The following is a 19800-nucleotide window of genomic DNA, read 5'->3' as shown; positions in this document are numbered from 1 at the left end:
TTGTATGAGTGTTAATTGTTTGACTGACCTTGTTTGCAAATTTCCAGGTGTCAATGTCTTTTTAATCGTAAAGGATCTGCTATGGCAAGAAAAACAAGAAAATTTGAGATGTATCTAAAATATCTAAAAATATCTCATGAATTACATGAATTGCTTGTTAAGAATATTTATAAACATTCTGCACTTTTAACATTGTAAGACATGTCTCTACCTGATCAAGCAAAAGTTTTTCAGAATGCTCAAATTCACTGGGAAAAATAAAACTCCTTTAACTCAACACAAAGGCGGCTGTCAGACTGAATCTGAGATCAACCCTCAGCTCCTTGTTGATCTCCAGCCCCACCGTCTCCATAGGAACAGGCTGTAAACTCAACACTGTTCTGTGCAGAGCAAAACAAGCACAGGGGAACAATGAAGACTAATAACACTTAAAAATATATGAACGCTCACATATGACTGCACCATTTATGTGCTCCATATATTTGTTATTCCTCTGCATGGATAGATGGTAAGAGACTGGGTTGAGGGGTGAGTAATAATATTTTTCCTACAAATATAAGTTATAAAAAATATTTAGTGCTAGGGTGTCGAGAAAGTAGTTTGCTAGAACACATTGAAAAAACAGAGTTACTCATTAATCCTCTGGAATGCTTACTGCTGAGGTGCTAAGCATTAAGATAATTCAAACTGTGACTCGACAAATACACACATTCTTGTCCAATCTGGAAAATATCACATCCTTCAACTAGCCTTGATCTATAGGAGATCTGCTGTTCACCTTATTAAAACTTCAACAATGTGTGACAGAACGGCAGAATTACATGCACACCTTTGAATTTATGGAGAGAAGACTGTGAAAAGACCAAAGTCACTCCTTCTCCGTCAGTATCTTGGTTCATGTCACCCCTAGGACTACAGCATGAAGACAGAGGAAACAAGTTTTGTGGATCTGCTGTTCAAAGGGGAGCTGGAGGCAGTGACTCGAGGACTGGAAGATGGTCTTTACTCCTGGGAAGAGCTGGACCAGCCTCACAATGCCCAGGGCTCCACTCCTCTTATCAGTGCCTGTCAGATGGGCCTTGACATGGTAAGGGATTCTGAGTAAATTTGCTGTACTAAAACATAGAAATACATTTCAGTAAATCAAAACTTTACTGAACTTGTATAAAGTTGAAGATGTTATCACTCACTGTAAAGGGAAGCTGAGATGAGCACCTGAAAAATACCTTACCCCTTGTTTCACTTGGAATGAGGCTCCCACCCCATTAAAGTCATGGGAAGGACCCATATGTGCTTGTTGAACATCCCATTCCACATTTAGTCCCCCTTTGCTGTTATAATAAGCTCCACTCTTCTGCGAAGGCTTTCCACTAGATTTTGGAGCGTGGCTGTGGGGATTTGTGTTCATTCATCCACAAGAGCATTAGTGAGATCAGGCTGATGTTGGTGAGGAGGTCTGGGGTGCAGTCGGTGTTCCAGTTCATCCCAAAGGTGTTCAGTGGGGTTGAGGTCAGGGCTCTGTGCAGGACACTCGAGTTCTTCCACTCCAACCTTCACACACCTTGTCTTCATGGAGCTTGCTTTGTGCACAGGGGCATTGTAATGCTGGAACAGGTTTGGGTTCCTTAATTCCAGTAAAGGAAAACTGTAATGCTACAGCATACAGAGACATCCTACACATTTGTGTACTTCCAACATTGTGGTTAGAGTTTGGGGAAAGAACACATATGGGTGCGATGGTCAGGTGTCTACAAACTTTTGGCCATATAGTGTATGATGCTTGGTGAAATCATATGATGTCGAATGACTTTAAAAAGTCGTTTAGGATTAACTGGCATTAATTGCAGATATACAAATAATTGTGGCCAGAGCAAAGGTGAAGATCAGATGCGTGTTGTCACATTGAAATGACATGATATTTCATGCTTTTGGCTTCCCAAAAGGGGAATTTAGTAGGCTTTTGATGAAAGGAAGTCAAATGGGATTACTTTGTTTACAACCACTGAATTGGTACATAATGTTGCCAATTAATACAGTCATATAAATAACCATTTGTTGTACTCTGAGAAGCAGTCGGAATGTGCAAGCAAAAATCTAATTTGTTTGATACAGCATGGCTAATGATTTCATCACTTGTTTTTTTTTGTTGATATAATGATATCATAGACCTGAGATTCAAAACAAGCACATGACTTCCTACAAGAGTGCAGGGTCCACTGGGAGGAAGGCTCTTGAGTCCCTTAGTACTCACGTGACCAGTGATTTCATTATGTCATGCCAAAAACTAACAGAAACCTTTAGTATGGCCCTGTTTGGCCAAGACTAACCTATAATGCAAAATAAGCAGTTCTTATACTCATGTTTGAGTGCAGGTCATGCATTTCCTTTTGGAAAGGGGAGCAGACGCAACACTGTGCAACTACAACAATCAGACAGCGCTGCATGTCAGTCAGCCAGACCTACAGAAGGAGCTGTTGGCTGCCATGTTGAGATCTTTAGCCCACCGTGCTCAGCTCTTAGAGGTCGCCTGGAGAGGGGATATTCACACCCTACAGCGCCTGCTGGTAAGCAGACCAGTCTCTGACTTCCACTTACCATTTGGCAGGGGGAAACATGACACCACTTTCAGATGCTTTTATTTACTGCCACACAATGAAGCACAGTTCAGATACTCTGACAGATTGGAAAGTGGACTTTCAACATTGGCCATCTGTAATTATTTTAAAGGAAATGCCCCCACCCCACCCCCATAGCCAGAGGTGTTACATGTGTGACAATGAAAGGCAACAGAAACCAAGCTGTTCGTTGTGCCCAAATTAAGTATAAATAATAAGTGAGCTATCTATCCTGGGAAACAGATTTGTCTTTGTCTTGTAGTTTGAGACAGACTCTGTAGATGTGAACATCCAGAACCAGAATGGGCTGACCCCATTGATGCTGGCAGTGAGGGATGTGGATCTGTTTGAGGGGTTTCAAGGCACCATGGGATGGGACTATGATCCTCCCAAAGTAGTGAAGACACTGCTGGCTCAATCTGCGTAAGGAAACCAAGCCCATTTAATTTTGTTTATAATACACTTTGCACTTTCAGTATTTTCCCCAAATGGATAGTAAAACAAGCCTCAGCTCAATGAATAAAGAATTTACAGCATAGTAAATAAGTCTACATAATGAGTTGGATGCTGGGAAAGACTCATACAGGTGGTTCTCAGTCTCAGCCATGGATGGGATTCCCAGGATGAGATTGAGATCCAAAGACATATTTACTAACAATAAATCTCAAATATCTGTTCTTCAGAAATTTGGACATCCAAGACCGAAAGGGCTGCACGGTTCTTACCTATGTCTCTCAGATCAAGAGCTCAATGAAAGATGAGCTGCTCCAGATCATTCTGGAACATCAAACACAGTCAGGTGAGATTAGCTTCTTTCCAAAAAATGCTAATATAGAAGAATTTCAAGCTATTTTCAGTTCTACCTTTCTGATTCCTGTAAAGACTTCCTTAGGGGTTCGCTTGCTGACTCATGCTATCCTTTGCACTGTTTTTTTTTTTTTTAAAAAAACAGTGCCAACACACGTGATGCCAGAGTTTCATTTCCCTGCAGAATGCTGTAATAATTCCCACGGCCTGTCTTCTCCACACATGTTCTCAACTTTGGCCAACATGAAGGTAAGATGTCTGCACCTTATGGCACCAACAAATTTTTTTAATATGCTTTTATAAAGATGAAAACTGATTTCATCAAATCTACTATATGTTGGGTAACTTTTCAAGGCAGAACGTTGCTCTGATAAAATCTAGAATTAATGTCTAGTGAGGGTTCTTATGCAATGTGTGTTTAATAACAGCAAGATATGTGTTTAATAACAGCCAGACAGACAGCCTTCTTCACTTCTTTTCAAGAGTCATTTTTTTTTTTTAATTAAAGTGGTGAGTGTATACATGATATGGCCAAAAGTATGTGGACACAACCATCACAACCAGATGTGCTTATCGAACATCCCATTGCAAAACCATCAGCATTAATACAGAGTTGGTCCCCCTTTGCTGTTATAATAATCTCCACTCTTCTGGGAAGGCCTTCCACGAGATTTTGGAATGTGGCTTTGGGGATTTGTGCTCAATCAGGCCACAAAAGCACAAGGATGAGGTTGGGCACTGATGTTGGGTGAGGAGGCCTGGGGCACAGCCAGCATCCCTGTTCATTCAAGTTCTTCCACACCAATATCGGCAAACCATGACATATTTTCATGCTTCCAGTGAATGGAAATTTTAATGCTACAGCATACAAAGACATCTTATACAACTGTGTGCCTACAACTTTGTGGCAACAATTTGGAGAAGAACCACAAATAGGTTTGATGGTCAGGTGTTGAAAAACTTTTGGCCATAGAGTGTATTCAGGTGTGTTTGGTATTTTCACAGGGTATAGGGGTATTTGTATTCCCATTCAAAATGAATATATATACACATTTCATTTTATACCAATTTAATGTAAACAAAACACAGAATCCTTGAATCTTGGTTACAAAATAAATTAAATATGATGCACTCTGAGCAAACAGATTTAATTTACTGAAGGCTCCAAGTAGTTAATAAAAATGTAACATTATGTGACGTTATTTTCAATGTTAAGCTACAGGTCATATTTTTAAGCAAATGATTAGCCAGGAAGCCATACATTCTACTACTACTAAATGACATTCTCCTTTCCACTGACTAATCTTCATGGTGCACTATGTACAGAAATTATATTTGTGTACCTAGTGCCAATGTCTTTACGTATTAGTTAGGAACTATAATAACTCTTAACAAGCTTATATTTGGGATACAGTATCATGGCAAATTGATCATATTTCCGTTAGAGTTCCCACTGAATATCCTAGGTTATATTTTGATAGAGGAGTTCCATGCACTCATCACTGAAAAGGAAGCACTAAAATGAGGCAAGAGCCTCATCTGCATTCAGTCAAGGATGGTTCAGTGTTTGTGTGTATTCCAGAACTTGGCCTAACATAGAGGGGAAGTGCTATAAATATGCTAAGAACAGAGAAAAATGTTTAATCTCTCTTGTTCGCAGGATGAAGAGGAAACATATGCATATATTGCTGTCCAAGAAGACCACAAAAATTCCCATCAAGGTGAGTTAGCTTTGTTTCAAAACAATCCCTGTATCCCTTTGAGAGCAAAAAGACAACATGCCAAAGCTCCACCTGCACAGCATTTACAGAAATACAGTAGCTCTCTGTCCTGTTTTTCCCCAACCACCCCCTGAGGCAGCTCTCTCTGCTGCATTAAACACTCCAGCCTGCCCCTGTCAACACACATCGATACTCACAAGCCCGGCCCATCCCACAAAGCAACGGTGACAATGGAAGGGGTGGGTCTGACTAAGCAGAGTCACTTAGCACAAAACAGCCAAGTGATCTCAGAGTATGGACACATCCAACACAAAGTGCAACATCTGAAGACACCAAACCTCTATAAGAGTAATAATTCTTATAAATGAAAAAAAAAAAACTTGGAAAATACCAGATTATTTTTGGATTTTCTCAAGATATTAACAGCTACCAAGGAAGGAGGCAGGGGTAAGGTGTCATCCTATTAATAAATGTGATTACTATGACTTAAGTCGTATTGCATGTCTTGCAAAGATGCTTGTGGATGGATGTGTAAGTTTATCTTCAGTAAAGGGTTAGTTGTGTTTTGGCAGAGTCTTATCAAAATACTAGGGGCCCTGGCACAGAGAAAATTTACTGCTTGAGCCAGGTGTGACCTGACTTTCAATGTGTCCACAGATAAGATCATTGCCTTGTGCTTCCGAAGTGCCATGGAGCCAAAGACGAACAGCAAGGCAACTGGGTGAGCCAGCTGAGCACATAGGCACTAACATAATTAGACTTAATTAGCATTCAAATAATCAAAATTAGCCATCTGGTGGTGAACAAACAATTACACAGTAGGACAAATAGCACTTGAAGAGCTGCACCTGTGCGCACAGACCCACTATATGCTTGAAAAAAAGCCTTCTTGGCCCATGCACATTCAAGTGTCTTGCTCTCACTTTTTACACAAAGACTGCACAGAGGAATACTGTTACAGGTTCAACCAGCTGTCAGCATAAGACCATGTTTCCAGGTCATCCCATTATCCCAGAACAAGGAGGGAGGACACAGAGAAATAGTGTGACTATGCATTTTCAAAGTGTCTTTGATTTAGAATACAAAAATGTCCCATTTTCCCTAGGTGGACAACATTACCAAGCCTGAGGGAGAGGAATAAATGTTGGACAAACTTTGGCATCCTGTATCCCACCTCTGATGTACCAGTGAAAACATCGTTAGTACCCATACCTCCAAGGCTCACAGAGAAGACCAAAGCCATTCTCGAGACTCCTCTAGTACCACATTTTTCTCAGCTTAGCCAGTCTGCTCCAAGCCTGGCCCTCCTTGATGCAAGCTTTCTACTACAAGTACAGACCAATATACACAACAGTAAGTGCTGGGGAAGTGTCAGAAATGATCATTGTAACTGAAGTAGTTGATGCATCTTAACGATGCAATTTTTCTACGAATTACAGGGCTCAGTACCAGTGATGTTAATGGACAAAGGGTAAGATGCTTCCTTCTGGTCTTGTAATTAATTCCTCTGATATTAGTTGTTTCTTGGAAACTTACCTTTTATATTATAACCTTCAGGATCCCCTCCCTGTTCCGTGCCTGCGCGCTCCAAAACATTTGGCTCCACTTGACCAAGAGTACCGGGAAGGGCACGTGCTTTCAAACTTCCAGTGTGCACTGGCACCGAAGCCGACCAGCCTCTTATCTTTTGGCTCCAGGGAAATGAGAGATAGGTTCTCTAGACTGAACGCCAGAGGATCAAGAGGAAGGGGCAGTGAGGAGAGCAGCTATAGCAGTCAAAGCTCTCTGGATGAAGAGGAAGAGGAAAAGAACTGCCCTCAGCAGACAAGGAAGATGTTTGGGAGCATAGAGAGGGAACCACATACTGCCTTAAGGTCCCCTTCAACTGCTCAAAAACTGATGAATTCTGGGATTACAGAACACATTAATTCAAATAAACCCATGGCTATGAAATCTAAATTCATGAGGCGTCAAAAACATGAGACACAGACAATGAAGAACTCTGTAACAGAATTTTGCAAAATAGTGAAACCTTTTGAGAGGACATTAGACACACAACAAAAAAGTGAAGCTCTGGATGTGTGTGAGAAGAATAAGACAATATATCCGGCAGACGTTCCAAAAATGAACAAAAGTGTGGAATTAACAGGGGGTCTCTCAAATGAACCTGATGAACCTAAGGACATGGTTACAGATGGCAGACCTGCTCATGGAGATGAACAGTCCAGCTTTTTTGTCGACACTGAGCAACACCAAGTCTCTCCTGTGAATATCGCATTACATCCCGCTCAAGCGAAATCCAGCAAAGCCAGTAAGACGACAGGAGCTGAGGAAATAAAATGCAGATCTTCTCACAGTAACCAAACAATTAACATCTTGGACCAAATAAATACAAGAAGGGACTATGGTAAGCCCAAAAAGAATAGACAGAATCAATCATCACAAGTTGCAAATAATGAGATGGCCCTCATAGGTAATGTTATTAGTGAGAAGATCAGCAACAAATCAGATAGGCCAAAGATAGCACCTATAAATCATGGTCCCAAACTCAAGGATGCACCCTTGAACCGGAGGAGGACTCAAGAGTCTCTGCATCAAGGAAGGCTGAGTGGAACAAAAAAGATATCAAACAAACCCCAAAGTCAAAAGCAACTTCTCAATCGGGACACAAAGAAGACAACAAGGCAAGGCTTGGGAAGGCTGGGAATTTTAGGGACACAAAGAGCAAAATCATCTCTGGACTATGTCAGTTATAGGGACATGTTTCTGGAAATCCATCAGGCAGATGAAGGACCAGCCATTTTTGAAATGTTTGCCACCCCAATATATGAAAACCTTAGAGCAGGCAGTTCTGTAGACAGGCCCAAGCAGGTGCAGTCTGCCCCTCAATTTAAGAGGCAAGTAAATGGACAACAGAGAGCTCAAAAACCTGCAGAAGGTAACAGGAGGAAACAGAAATGCACGACTTCTAAACGTAAACAACGCAAGAAGAAGGAAATCCAACCGCCCGAGCCTCAAAGCCACGATCAAGTTATTGATTCAAAACAGAATAATGCCAGTGTAATTCCTGGCACTGAGGGAAACAACCAGATAAGGAAACATAAAATTCTCACCACTGAGGAAGATGAGAGGCATGGTTCAGACTTAAGATTACAGACTGAATGTAGTTCTGTACTGTCAATGATCAGAGAAGTTCCTTCAGATACAGATATTAGGATAGCCTTCCATAATCAGCAGGGAGATTTACCCATCTCATTTCAGTCACACAGATCACTCTATCTTAGCATGCAATTCTTACAACTAAAAACAGGAGATCGTAACAATAATAAAGGGGATGTAATCTCAAATGTAATTGAGGACTCCATTGCAGTTCAGCTCCCATCACAACCCTTGATTAATACGTGGACAACTGACAGGACAAAGTCACCTGTATACCAGAGGTTTTTAGATGAAGTGGGTGAGGGGCCTGTTACAGATGATTTGCTGAAACGTTTGGCAGAAGAATTAATTTCGTTGGAAGAAAGAGAGGTGGAGACTTTAAAGCCTGAGAATCCAGAAATGACAAATGATGCTTCATCAAAATTTAAGGAAATTTTTAGTGAGGTAAACCAATAAAAAACACTACAACAAGTCAAATTAAATTCATATGATTAATGTAATTCTTACTAAAAAGGAGATTGTCTTTTCTTTATGGTCTAGCAGGTTGCTCCTTTGGACAATCTGTTTCGTACTGAGAGGTCCAGTGTAGACGAAACTATCACATGGACCAAAGGAGAAATTCTGGGAAGAGGGGCCTATGGAACTGTAAGTAACTATATAGTCAAACAGTTAAAAAATATTAACTAATCATCGCATTGATCAAAGAAAAAAGTAGGTAGGCGAAATATAACTCCACCATGACCCTTCATTTACAATTGCAGGTGTACTGCGGACTCACGAGTCAAGGCCAGTTGATTGCTGTCAAGCAGGTGACGCTGGATGTCTCTAATTCAGAGACAGCAGAGAAGGAGTATGATCGGCTGGAGAGAGAGGTAGACCTTCTGAAGAACCTTCATCACCAAAACATAGTGGGGTTCCTAGGCACAGCTCTTTCCGGCAATATAATCAGCATTCTGATGGAATACATCCCAGGAGGCTCCATCTCCAATGTCCTCAATCGCTTTGGACCATTACCTGAGAAGGTGTTTGCCCTTTACACACGCCAGATCTTAGAAGGCGTGGTTTACCTTCATGACAACAAAGTCATCCACAGGGACTTGAAAGGGAACAACATTATGCTTATGCCCAGTGGCGTCATCAAGCTGATTGATTTTGGCTGCGCTCGTCGCCTTAACTGCTTGACACACAGCGGAAGCCGTAGCGATTTCTTAAAGTCTGTGCACGGTACGCCATACTGGATGGCTCCTGAAGTGATTAATGAGACTGGCCATGGCAAGAAATCAGACATCTGGAGCATTGGATGCACAGTCTTTGAGATGGCCACAGGAAAGCCACCACTGGCACATATGGGCAAGATGGCAGCTCTTTTCTATATTGGGGCCAAAAAGGGTTTAATGCCTTCACTACCTGACGACTTCTCTGAAGAAGCTAAAGGGTTTGTGCAAGCATGTTTGACCAAGTAAGTGATCTGTATAACTATCTTTTGTGTATGTTCTAAAATGGTAGAAGAATGCACTTTCAATATAATACAATGGATAAGAAGCAACACTCTTTCAAAACACATCTGATAAGCACTGTAATGTTATTCAGGATCTAAAGCTATACAGTCAGAACATAAAAAAGCACTATAATTGAACACACATGAGTGAGACAACGACATTACATTAACATGTAACTGACAGTTAAACATCTTCGTCCAAGCTAGACAACAGCATGAAGAATTGAGGCTTTTTAAAATTAGTCTTTCTTTTTCTCTTCTTTGCAGTGACCAGAAAATGAGACCATCAGCAGCAGATTTATTAAGGCATCCTTTCGTCTTTCACCTCAGGCAGGCTACGAGTAGCAAGCCTACAAATGTTCACCGTAAAGCTCATCAGAAAAACTCTTCCTAAAAGAGAAACTGTTCAAACAAACGTGTGCCAATGCGTTTCTCGACTACATTCAAGTTTACGACGTGAAGGGAAGCATCTATATTAATGCTTGTGATCATGTAGGACAGTTTCTTAACCTCCTCCTTTCAATTACTAAATTAATGTAAACATTTAATTGTTACACACATGATCTTTCAGAAAATGTTTATATGCTAAAATCTTACGATGAATATTACAGGCTTGCCTCAACTGTGTAATACAATATTGTTTTTTTTTTTTCACAAATTGACCATAATAAAAGCTGTGATTACTAACCTGAAGACTATTGACAGAATTCATAACTGAGCAGCCAACACAACTTCTCTCAAATCCCACATGACCGAGTAAAGCCATGCAAGAACCTTACCGAAAACAAAGACAGAGGCCGAAATTAACGTAGTGGAAACCATGTGATTTATTGTTAGAGTCTAAATGAAATGAGGAGGGGAACAAAACAATCTAGATGTGAAGATTTGCACTTGCCTTGCTCAAACGTCTGTATTTCTGTGTCTAAATGTAAATTGCTGCACACAGGAAAAATCTGAATGCATGTACAAGAGAGGAGGAAAAAAAAAAAAAGAAGAAAAAAAAAAGATTTATGGAAGAAACAGACCACTGAAAGACTTAACACTGATAGAACAGGTCTGGTCACCTCTTATCCAACATTAATTATTCAAACATATCTGTTATTGATTTACAGCTTTGTACAAGTAGGCTACAGAGTCAAGCCAAGAAAATTTTAAATGCACTTCACAGCAAAGGTTATGTAAACTTCATAGTACTATACTTGTCCTTATTTGATATTTATTTCTCCTTTTTTGAGGCACAGCCTTTGGCATCCAGCTTAAGTTCATGTTGGAGGTCACAAAAAATAATTAGTATTAATTACAAACTGCACAGCCTCAGACATCATGCCGGATGATTGGTGGATTTCCTAGCATGGTGTTGAACTGTGCCCTCTTCTGACAGCCATGCACAATACCAGCTCTCATGTCACTGAAATGCTGCAGTTAGAATCAGTAAGGTCTGATTCTCCTAGCAATTCTCATGTCAGGTCAAAATATAGTAATACAAGCAGCGCCAAACCTGAGTATTTATAGTATAGCTTTTTTTTTTTTTTTTTAAACATACAAAAACGTATGTACATTTATCTCCACTCCCTGTAAACAGCGTTCTACTTCATCCTTTTGACGGCTGAAACATGCACATCATACATACAAGGTATTAAAACGAAAACACAAAAGGTAGCGTGTTTACAACTACGCAACTTAAAAATCACTCACTTTAACGCCTCACTAAATGACCACATCCAAACAAATTCAGGGACGTGTGTCAGGTCATGAGGGGGCAGGATTTCTTCAGTGTCTTACAGTTAGTATTATTTAAATTATAATGTGGGGAGAAAAATTGCACCCTTCTTGCCTTACAGCATTCTTAATTTCATCCTGTGGAGAAACTTATTTGCACCAAGATGGCCCCATAACACACACACACACACTTGGAAATATGGAACACAAAGCAGCCATTACACATACGGAAAAAGGCAGCACGCAACCGAACTGCGAAGAAAAATCACAAGATCAGGAAGTATATATTTTTTTTACTCTTAATCTTGCTCTCACATTTATATTTTTATTTTCTCTCAAGGATGAACCTTGATTTCCTTCTCTACAGGCTCATAAGTTCATTCCGTGGGCACTTAACAGCGATTCAAGCATGTTGAACGAGTCCTTGTAGTGTGCACGTGGGCCGTTAGTGCGCTCAGGACCACGGCTCTCCGCTGACTCCTTGTCCACTTTCACCAGCGTGCTGAGACGGCCGAAGCCCACCTGCTGTGCGACAGGGGGGAAGGGAAGGGGGTTAAGAACACAGCTGTGAGAGGAGACACACTGCTGTACAGAGGAAAGAGGAGAGGAACTACCTGCAGCTGGCTTGGAGCTTTTGCTCTTTTTTGAGTGGTGATTATGGCTGCCATCGGCGTGTGTCCTCTTACGGGAAGAGCTCGAGCCCGGGGCCGTGCCGGCTCCCTCGCCACCGAGGGCCATGGGGCTCCTGAGGGTCGAGCCACCGCCGCTGTGCGAGTGTGGGTTTGAGTGGCCATGCTTATGGTGGTGCCGATGCTTTTCCTTGCTCACCAGTGGACTGGAATGTTTGCTTTTGCTTGCACCTTCATCTGAAGAGCTGTGGCGCTCTGAGGAAACCTTGATCTTCATCTTCAGCTCCTCCTTACTTGCTCCACTTTTCTCAGCCTGGACTGGAAGGCGGACCTTTAGTGAGCTTCCCTTCTCCCGTTTGTCCCCTTGGACTTTTTCCTGGCCTGTTAAGGGCAGTTTCATCTTTAGCGGCGAGCTGGTAGAGGTGCTGCTGCTGCTCGAGCCCTGCTGCCCGTGAGCATAAGGCTGTTGCGGCTTTCGGTGCTCGACCTGGCTGGAGCTCCCATATGAATCTCTGGCCTCAGATTCCGTGCTCGGCTGCTCTTGCCTGCGTTTCTGTGCTGCTAATTCGGCCGCATGCTTCTCCTTGTACTTCTCCAGGGACATTTTCTGCGGCTGAGACGTGGGCGGAGGCGGGTACACAGAAGACTGGTGTTTGTTGGCCTTGTGTTCATGTTTGACAGTGGTAAACTCTGCACTTTTGTCAGGCCGGTGCGGGTGCAGAGGAAGCTGTTTGAGAAGGTATGAGTCCGAGCGTGCTTGGTCTTGAGGCCAGTCACTGGGGGCTGTGAAAGTGTACGAGGTGCCTTGCACAGTGCTGGCAATATGGTCCAATGAAAGGCCACTGCCTGGCAGGGAAATAGGAAATGACGTAGAAGGTTTGGAAAAGGTTGCGTTTGCAGAAACTCCGGAAATGGCGTCTACCATCGACTGGTCCTGGCCTAACGAGGGGCCGGGAAAAGAGCTGCTCTCTGATGATGGTCCGTCTGTTTTAGGTTTCTTGGCAGCTTGTGTTGCCTGAGAAGACAACAATGGTTTTAAAAGTAGTACTTAAAAGGTATACACAAATATTTACAAAAATGAATATTAAACACACAGAATTAATTACCCTCCAGTTTCGAATCCTCTTTAACTTACTGGGAGTCTTCTCCAAAATCTGAAGAAACTCGTGTGTCAATTCTGCAAGAGTAGATATTACACCTCAGCCTCGCTGTATGCACACATCTCACATGATCTGATCACTTAACACTGATCCACTCACCATCTAGTAGCTCAAGTGTGACTGAACTGTCCACATACTCCCACCAGTGTTTGCCATCAGTAGACACAGGGATCTCCCAGTTAGACCACTTGCAGGCTAGGTGAATGCACACACAAGCAATGACTGTGGGCCTGTACTGCAGGCAGAACGTGGTGAGATGGAGGCTGTGTGGAGAAGAGGAGGAAAACAAAGAGAGAGCAGACCTTCATCAGTCACAGGAGACACAGAGACTCTTTAATACATTTATACATCTGAAAATTTCAAATGAAATGTAAACACACTCAAAAAAAAAATTCAATAAACTCAAACTCATTATGCAATTAATAGGATGTTTTGTCCAAACAAAATCAATTCTACATGGCAAACTGGATAATTACAGTGTTTAAAGAAAAGAACAGGAGAAAAGCTGGACTGAGTTGTATCACGGATTGTTCAATTCAATTTTATTTTATTTGTATAGCCCTTTTAACAATGGACATCATCACAAAGCAGCTTTACAGAAAAATATAAATTCAGGATAAATTTTTTAATTTATATGTTTATAAAATTGTTAAAATTAAATTAAAATTTGAGATTATCTGTGTAAGGGCTGGGCGATATCCTAAAATAATCATAACAAAAATGCTAAAAAGTTGTTTGCAAATTTATTTGCAACCTTCATCAATTCATGATCCAAAGTATTTCAGTGAGATGCTTTTAGTTTTCTGTTTTGTAGGATAAATTAAAAATAAGTAAAACATAATTATTTGGGTAATATCAGCTGGTTTCCACAAGCTGTCTAAAGTTATGCCTCTCTTCAGCTCTCTATCTCTTTCCAAAATGAGCGATTTTATCATCTGTCAAGGATGTCAGGCATCACAGCTGTTCGACTGCATCGTCTGATCACCCAGCCCTATCTGGTACACAAAACCCACGGGGTTTAAATGAGTTTCAACGCTGTACAATAAACAATGACTCTGCAACATAAAACCAAGTGCATACATGGCAGCATTTAATATAATAGACATTCATGTCTTTCCAAAAGCCATGCAACTGTTGTCCTGAAAGGGGCAAAAATGTTTACATGTTAGAAGAGAAAGTGGTGATAAGCACATTATAGTTACCATCCATATATTTACCATAAAGTCCAAAGAGAGCGAAAGTATTTTTCAACAAATTTCGATGCATGTACCACCACCATCTAAAACATACAAACACTGGATACATCTGAAAACATGTCAGGCACAGACACTGAATTTCTGCTCCATAGATAATACTGGATTTTAATGTAGTGTACTTCACACTGCTCAAAATGCAAATCCAGTGCTCAAACTAAGTCATGGTAAAAGCTGGATGGTAACCCTGTGCCAATAAACAAGATCAATGTTTGGAAATGGGACTAGTGGATCTCTCAAACCTTTGTGCACCTCGCTAAAATTTTTAAGGACTATTCTTTTGCCAGAATAATAAAAACGTCACCGATACACTCTAGGTGCCCTGGATTAGAAAAGCTAGTGTATGAAAACAATTGTGGCTGTAGGGATTGATATTTAAATCCAATTACAAATAATCTCTATTTAATATGGTGTCCGAGTGTGGAAATCACAATACTTTACTCTTTCCACTGTTGTATACTGCAGGAACCTTCTCACGCCCTAATTATTATCGTACAAGCAAAACATGTCAGTGCCATAAGGCAACAACATGTTCTTAGTTTTTGTTAACACAATTAACTGCTTTTATATCACAACATCGTGGTTTCGTAAAACATTTCGGTCAGCTGATCGAGTTTTCAAATGAGTGACTATATCTTGCTCTGAGAAGTTCAATTATTCGGTGTTCAAAAGTCTTTTTTCTCGGCTGATGTATGTATGTGCACACAGGCTGAAGAAGGAAATAGCCAATCAGACTGCACCCTTCAAGATTCTGAAGCTTGTGGGCAGAAAAGTGTACACTAATATTAGGCCATAGTTGCATCTAAATTCTTTGAAAATGAGGTGAAGCTGCATAAACGTCCAAACATCCCTTATAACTGCAGCACAAGTCTGCTGTAGGTACATAATTCAAATGATTCAAATATTTGGTTATTAAACAAATATGTACCATCATATTTAATCATCAAGAGCTTTAATTATCCGGAAATTTCTACCCAAATCTGTTATATTCACGATATTTATCCTTATTATAGCTAAATGCATGAATCTGGAAAGAAAAGCATTCATACAGAAGCTTCATATTCATTTTGTTCTTTAATAATAATAATAATAATAAAAAAAAGCTTGTCCTATTTTAAAAAGCTTTGAGCAGACGAACTAATTCCACATGCCCGGAAGTCCAATACGGTACCTGTACTTTTAGAATAAAGTCTGTTTACCTTAAAAGCAGTAGACTTCTAATGTAATATTATGATATTACTTTTTTTTTTTTTTTTTTTATAAAAGACTAGTAATAAAAAAAATAAATAAATAAAAAAAAAAATCTATATCAGCACCTGCTTAAATCTAGATGGCTTCACCTTTAATCTATTTATAAAATTATCAATATATTTCGATTTTTTTTTTTTTTTTTTGTGGCTGACCAGTATTTAAAGCAAAATATCTCATGAGTGAAAAAAATGGTAGAAATTAAGTAATTCAGTATTAAGACTTAAGTCCCGCATCCAAACATTGTGCGATTTTAAACAGAGATAGAAATAACCCTAAATGATAAACACACTGACTAAAATCCTGGATAATTATTAAAAGCCTTGTATAAATTATAAAAGAGCATGTCCCTGAAAGATAAATTCAACACAAACATACGTCGACACAGGAAGCTCTATGACTAACCCGTTGAGGACCTTTTCACTTCAGCTGGACACCTTTTTAATCTGTGGTACCATGTGAATCAGAATGGTTCGTCTGAAGCCAATCAATCATAACATTTAGATTTATTTTTTTTAGCATTCCTAATTATATTCTAATTTGATTCTTAAAACAGGTCCTTAATGGGTTTTCTAAATTAACCAACAGTTAAAACAGCAAAAAAAGTAAACAATAGTAAAAACATGTATTAAAAAAAAAAAAACACTGCATGTGTAAGAACTATCAGGCAAATTATCAAGCTGATGACCAAAAAGTTTTAAAAAAAAATTGAAAGAAAAAAAAAAATTTTAAAGGGGTCTGGGGACTTACCTTGAGGCCTTCTATGTAATGTTTACATCTGTGTAATCTTTAGCTGCTATTCAGGCTACCAAAGTGTCTTTTTTTAGACAAATGCACTTCTGTAACCAAGCAAACGTGAGGTTCAAGAGCACCACTACACTTCGCATTGTGCATTAGACCCCTCTGTGCCAACAGTGATCCCTCGTACAATACACCGCACTGCGACCGGGGCCGGTACCCGCCTGGAGCCTTCCCCCCCGGTTAACGAGAGGGAAGAGGCGTCCCAGAAGCCACCGGCGCATTGAGGGTGTCGGACACATAGAGGGGAACCTGCAGTAAAGGAAGCTATAGTGTGCAGTCACAGTGCAACAAATGAGGTTCAGGATAACAACCTGTTGGTAGCCATGAAATAGGAAGTCTGTGCCAGATCCTTGCTTGCTGTGGAGATGAAAGAAGAGAGACAACGTGTTAGAGTCCAAAATTGAGCTGCGAGTCTAACAAGAGCTGAATGTTCTCTTTAATACACAGGGGTTACCTCTCCTTGTACTGTACTTCATGCTTAGCCATAGCTCAAAAAGTCAAATGGTTTGTCACAAAAAAACACTGTCAGTATGCTTAGAGCTATCGTTTATGGGGAAGGTGTAGAGACTGTTAAAAAAGGGGTTAAGGAACAAAGTCTCTACCTCGCACTAGTTGGGAACATTTCACAACATCAGTATGAGGATGCTCAATAGTTATTTCAAACCCTGCAACAGAAAGTGCATTAGCATCAAAAATGGCTCCAATTCAATGAAAGAACATTCTCCAATTTGTCAGACAACAAAAAAAAACTAAAGGCATACACTTACATTAAGCCTAGAGGCTGAATAGTAGGGGGCTAGCTGATAACTAGGCATGTGCTGATAATCAGTTCTTCAATCAACGGACCCTGATTTTCACCACAGCGGTCGCACCGACTAGTCGACTAGTCCTCTATTACATTCACTAGCTGCCATTGTGGGGAACTGCTGACTAGTTGGGCGATGGGGAAGAAGAAAGGGGAAAAAAAAAAAAAAAAAAAACCAGTGAGGCAGACAATAAAGCAAACAGGCTCAAGAAAAACGTCAGACTAGATGAAGCCAATTCTAAAGTCATCTGCACAAGATTACTCTGGGAAGTCTTTTTTTTTTTTTTTCTTCTTCTTTTCATCAACGCTATCACTTTGCATAAACAAAAGCGTTTCTTAATCCCACTCCTGTCTGCTCCTGAAGGAATTCCTCCTTCAGTTATTTCTGTTGTCCTTCAAAGCTAAAGAAAATCCTTGTACTGAATTTTGTTGTGACCAGCGTTGCGTATGGAGCCGCAATGTTGCACGTCACTATCCAATCCCACTCAGCTAGCTTAGAGTCGGATCAGCGAGGTCTGCCAGCTCAAAGAGGCCGATCCAGACTCGTTTCGGACTCTACTAAAGACGGAGTTTAATGTGGTCGAACGTCCTTTTACTTTAACTCTGGAAAACATGACTAGTCCACTACTTTTTTGAATTACTGATGGTTGTGCAACCCCTAATTCACCATACACGATATGACTATTTACATGTTTACAGTCATTTCCAATAGCTAGTTACTGCTTAAGCCGGTTTTACACTGTGCGACTCCAGCGGTCTTTTACAATTATTACTTGTCACACTGTACGAGACGATCCTAATAAGAATTCTCTAACAGACTGTGCGATACCGTGTTCTGATGAAGATAGCTACTATGTTCTGCCGTTCTGCGTGACAGCTTTCGCATGCTTTTCTTAGCTAGCTACACACCTAGAAGCTGTAATTCATCCTCATGCATGCAGTGTATGTAGCTGTTCTTTGAGATTTGCGTAATCATATGCCGTCCTCCTATCAGTAGATTTTAGACGAGTGTCGTAGCAGCGTTCACACACACTGAGATTTTAAGCACAATTTTCTGACACTGCCAGAACTTTGTCATTGACTGTCTTTGGTCGGAGCTGCACTAAATCAGCTGCCGGTGAGCGTCACGTTATTCGGTCTAAGACCACTGACCTCGACTCACAACAAAAGATTATCCTTTGCGATGTACGATTGTGCCTTCGATGGCAAAAATCGGCTTTAGGCAGACACTAAACCAATTTCAGGCTTAATCGCCCACTTTCCTTATTTTGCCGTGTGAGAAACAGCTGAGAAACAATCTTAATAATGCAAGATTTTATGTTTAACGTGGTTACATTTTGATGAATTGTCATGCGTGATGATAGATTTCTATTTGCATGGTTTATTATTTAGGAAACTAACGTGACCCAACCTGACAGCCAGCATATGCAACTTGCTATGTTTCTGCACATTTGTCGATAAGCTTGCTCTTCCATATACGAGGGAATATCATTAAAATAGTCTAGAGTCTAATAGACTTTTTTTTTTTTATTTTTTTTTTTTTAAACTAAGACACAAGACATCATCTGCACATAAACAAACTAAACGGAGGCCTGATCACAATGCGGGTCAAGGGAACTGCTAACTGTATTTGACATTATACTTTTAACTTAATTTACCATTTTAAGTTTACTGATTGAGATTTCTCTTGTTAAGATGCAAGGTCTTTCATTTAAAATGCTACGCAATGACAGGAGCCTCAGATAAACAGTGCGGGGAAAAAAAATATATATATCAGCACGTGCCTACTTATAGCATTACACAATTATATCCACAAATAATAAACCCTGTTTCAACTTCACGTCTCATTCCTTAAGCATTTATCCTGTTACAGAGGATTTAATTATATTATAGTAAATGACCATTTACCCACGATTACAATAACATGGCAGGTTTATTGAAATGCTCAGTAAACGGGACACTATGTGAGTGTGGGGTTTAGCACAATGTAGCTGTCGCTGGTTTGATGGCAACGGTTATTTTTCAACATATTTCATTCATCCTTACACAGTCTTCCACTTACCTAAAGTCTGCAGCACTATGGTTTCAAGTATCACCAGCTCTTGAGCTTGCTGGAGGTACGCCTGAAGTTCAATAGACAATCATTACATAAAGCCTGTAATGTGTCTTTCCTCATAACCTTTAACCCACAGTATCACCCACCACTCTGTTCATGGGCTGACAGTCGTGGCAGCTGAATTATGCTTTCTGGAAACTGATTATGGATGCCTATTTAGTTAGACCCCAATCATCTGAGAGGTCATTTGTGGTTTGGGTGCCGTAAGAAGCGGCATCACACAAACTGAGCATTTGTTTGAGAGTGGAGGTAGGAAATGATAAAAGTCT

At 40.4% G+C, this 19800-nt stretch overlaps 2 protein-coding genes across 7 annotated transcripts in view; one reads left to right on the top strand and one right to left on the bottom strand.

Moving 5' to 3' along the window:
• The first annotated feature begins 239 nt into the window (after nt 1-239).
• On the top strand, nt 240-10487 carry map3k19 (mitogen-activated protein kinase kinase kinase 19). 3 transcript variants are annotated; one of them, XM_034304391.2, is made up of 14 exons: nt 240-508; nt 911-1087; nt 2373-2564; nt 2878-3038; nt 3299-3414; nt 3568-3671; nt 5083-5143; nt 5801-5864; nt 6249-6496; nt 6583-6614; nt 6701-8746; nt 8846-8947; nt 9064-9761; nt 10068-10487. In XM_034304391.2, exons 1-14 carry the CDS (start codon nt 506-508, stop codon nt 10192-10194), a joined length of 4131 nt encoding a protein of 1376 aa, XP_034160282.2. In that variant the 5' UTR covers nt 240-505; the 3' UTR covers nt 10195-10487. The 3 variants fall into 3 exon arrangements, with proteins under 3 accessions (XP_034160282.2, XP_034160281.2, XP_026784319.3); XM_034304390.2 differs by having other exon boundaries at nt 241-508; nt 8843-8947; XM_026928518.3 differs by having other exon boundaries at nt 241-528; nt 8843-8947.
• Nucleotides 10488-10603: 116 nt separating this feature from the next.
• ccnt2a (cyclin T2a) overlaps nt 10604-19800 on the bottom strand; it is a 13360-nt gene continuing 4163 nt past the window's right edge. Inside the window, exons 4-10 of one of the 4 annotated variants that reach the window (XM_026928611.3) lie at nt 19478-19538; nt 17213-17275; nt 16922-16967; nt 13408-13571; nt 13255-13325; nt 12134-13163; nt 10604-12044 (exon numbers count right to left, since the gene is read on the bottom strand). In XM_026928611.3, the coding sequence (XP_026784412.2) occupies nt 11974-12044; nt 12134-13163; nt 13255-13325; nt 13408-13571; nt 16922-16967; nt 17213-17275; nt 19478-19538 (1506 nt within the window). In that variant the 3' untranslated portion in view covers nt 10604-11973. Of the gene's footprint in view, nt 12045-12133; nt 13164-13254; nt 13326-13407; nt 13572-16559; nt 16968-17212; nt 17276-19477; nt 19539-19800 lie in introns of those variants that run through there. The other 3 variants (XM_026928612.3, XM_026928613.3, XR_003403589.3) reach the window with 3 other exon arrangements.

Source organism: Pangasianodon hypophthalmus, chromosome 5 (genome assembly GCF_027358585.1).
Source record: "Pangasianodon hypophthalmus isolate fPanHyp1 chromosome 5, fPanHyp1.pri, whole genome shotgun sequence".
Classification (NCBI taxonomy): Eukaryota; Metazoa; Chordata; class Actinopteri; order Siluriformes; family Pangasiidae; genus Pangasianodon; species Pangasianodon hypophthalmus.
The sequence above is the reverse complement of the archived record's forward strand: the minus strand, read 5'-3'. Positions and strand labels throughout refer to the sequence as shown.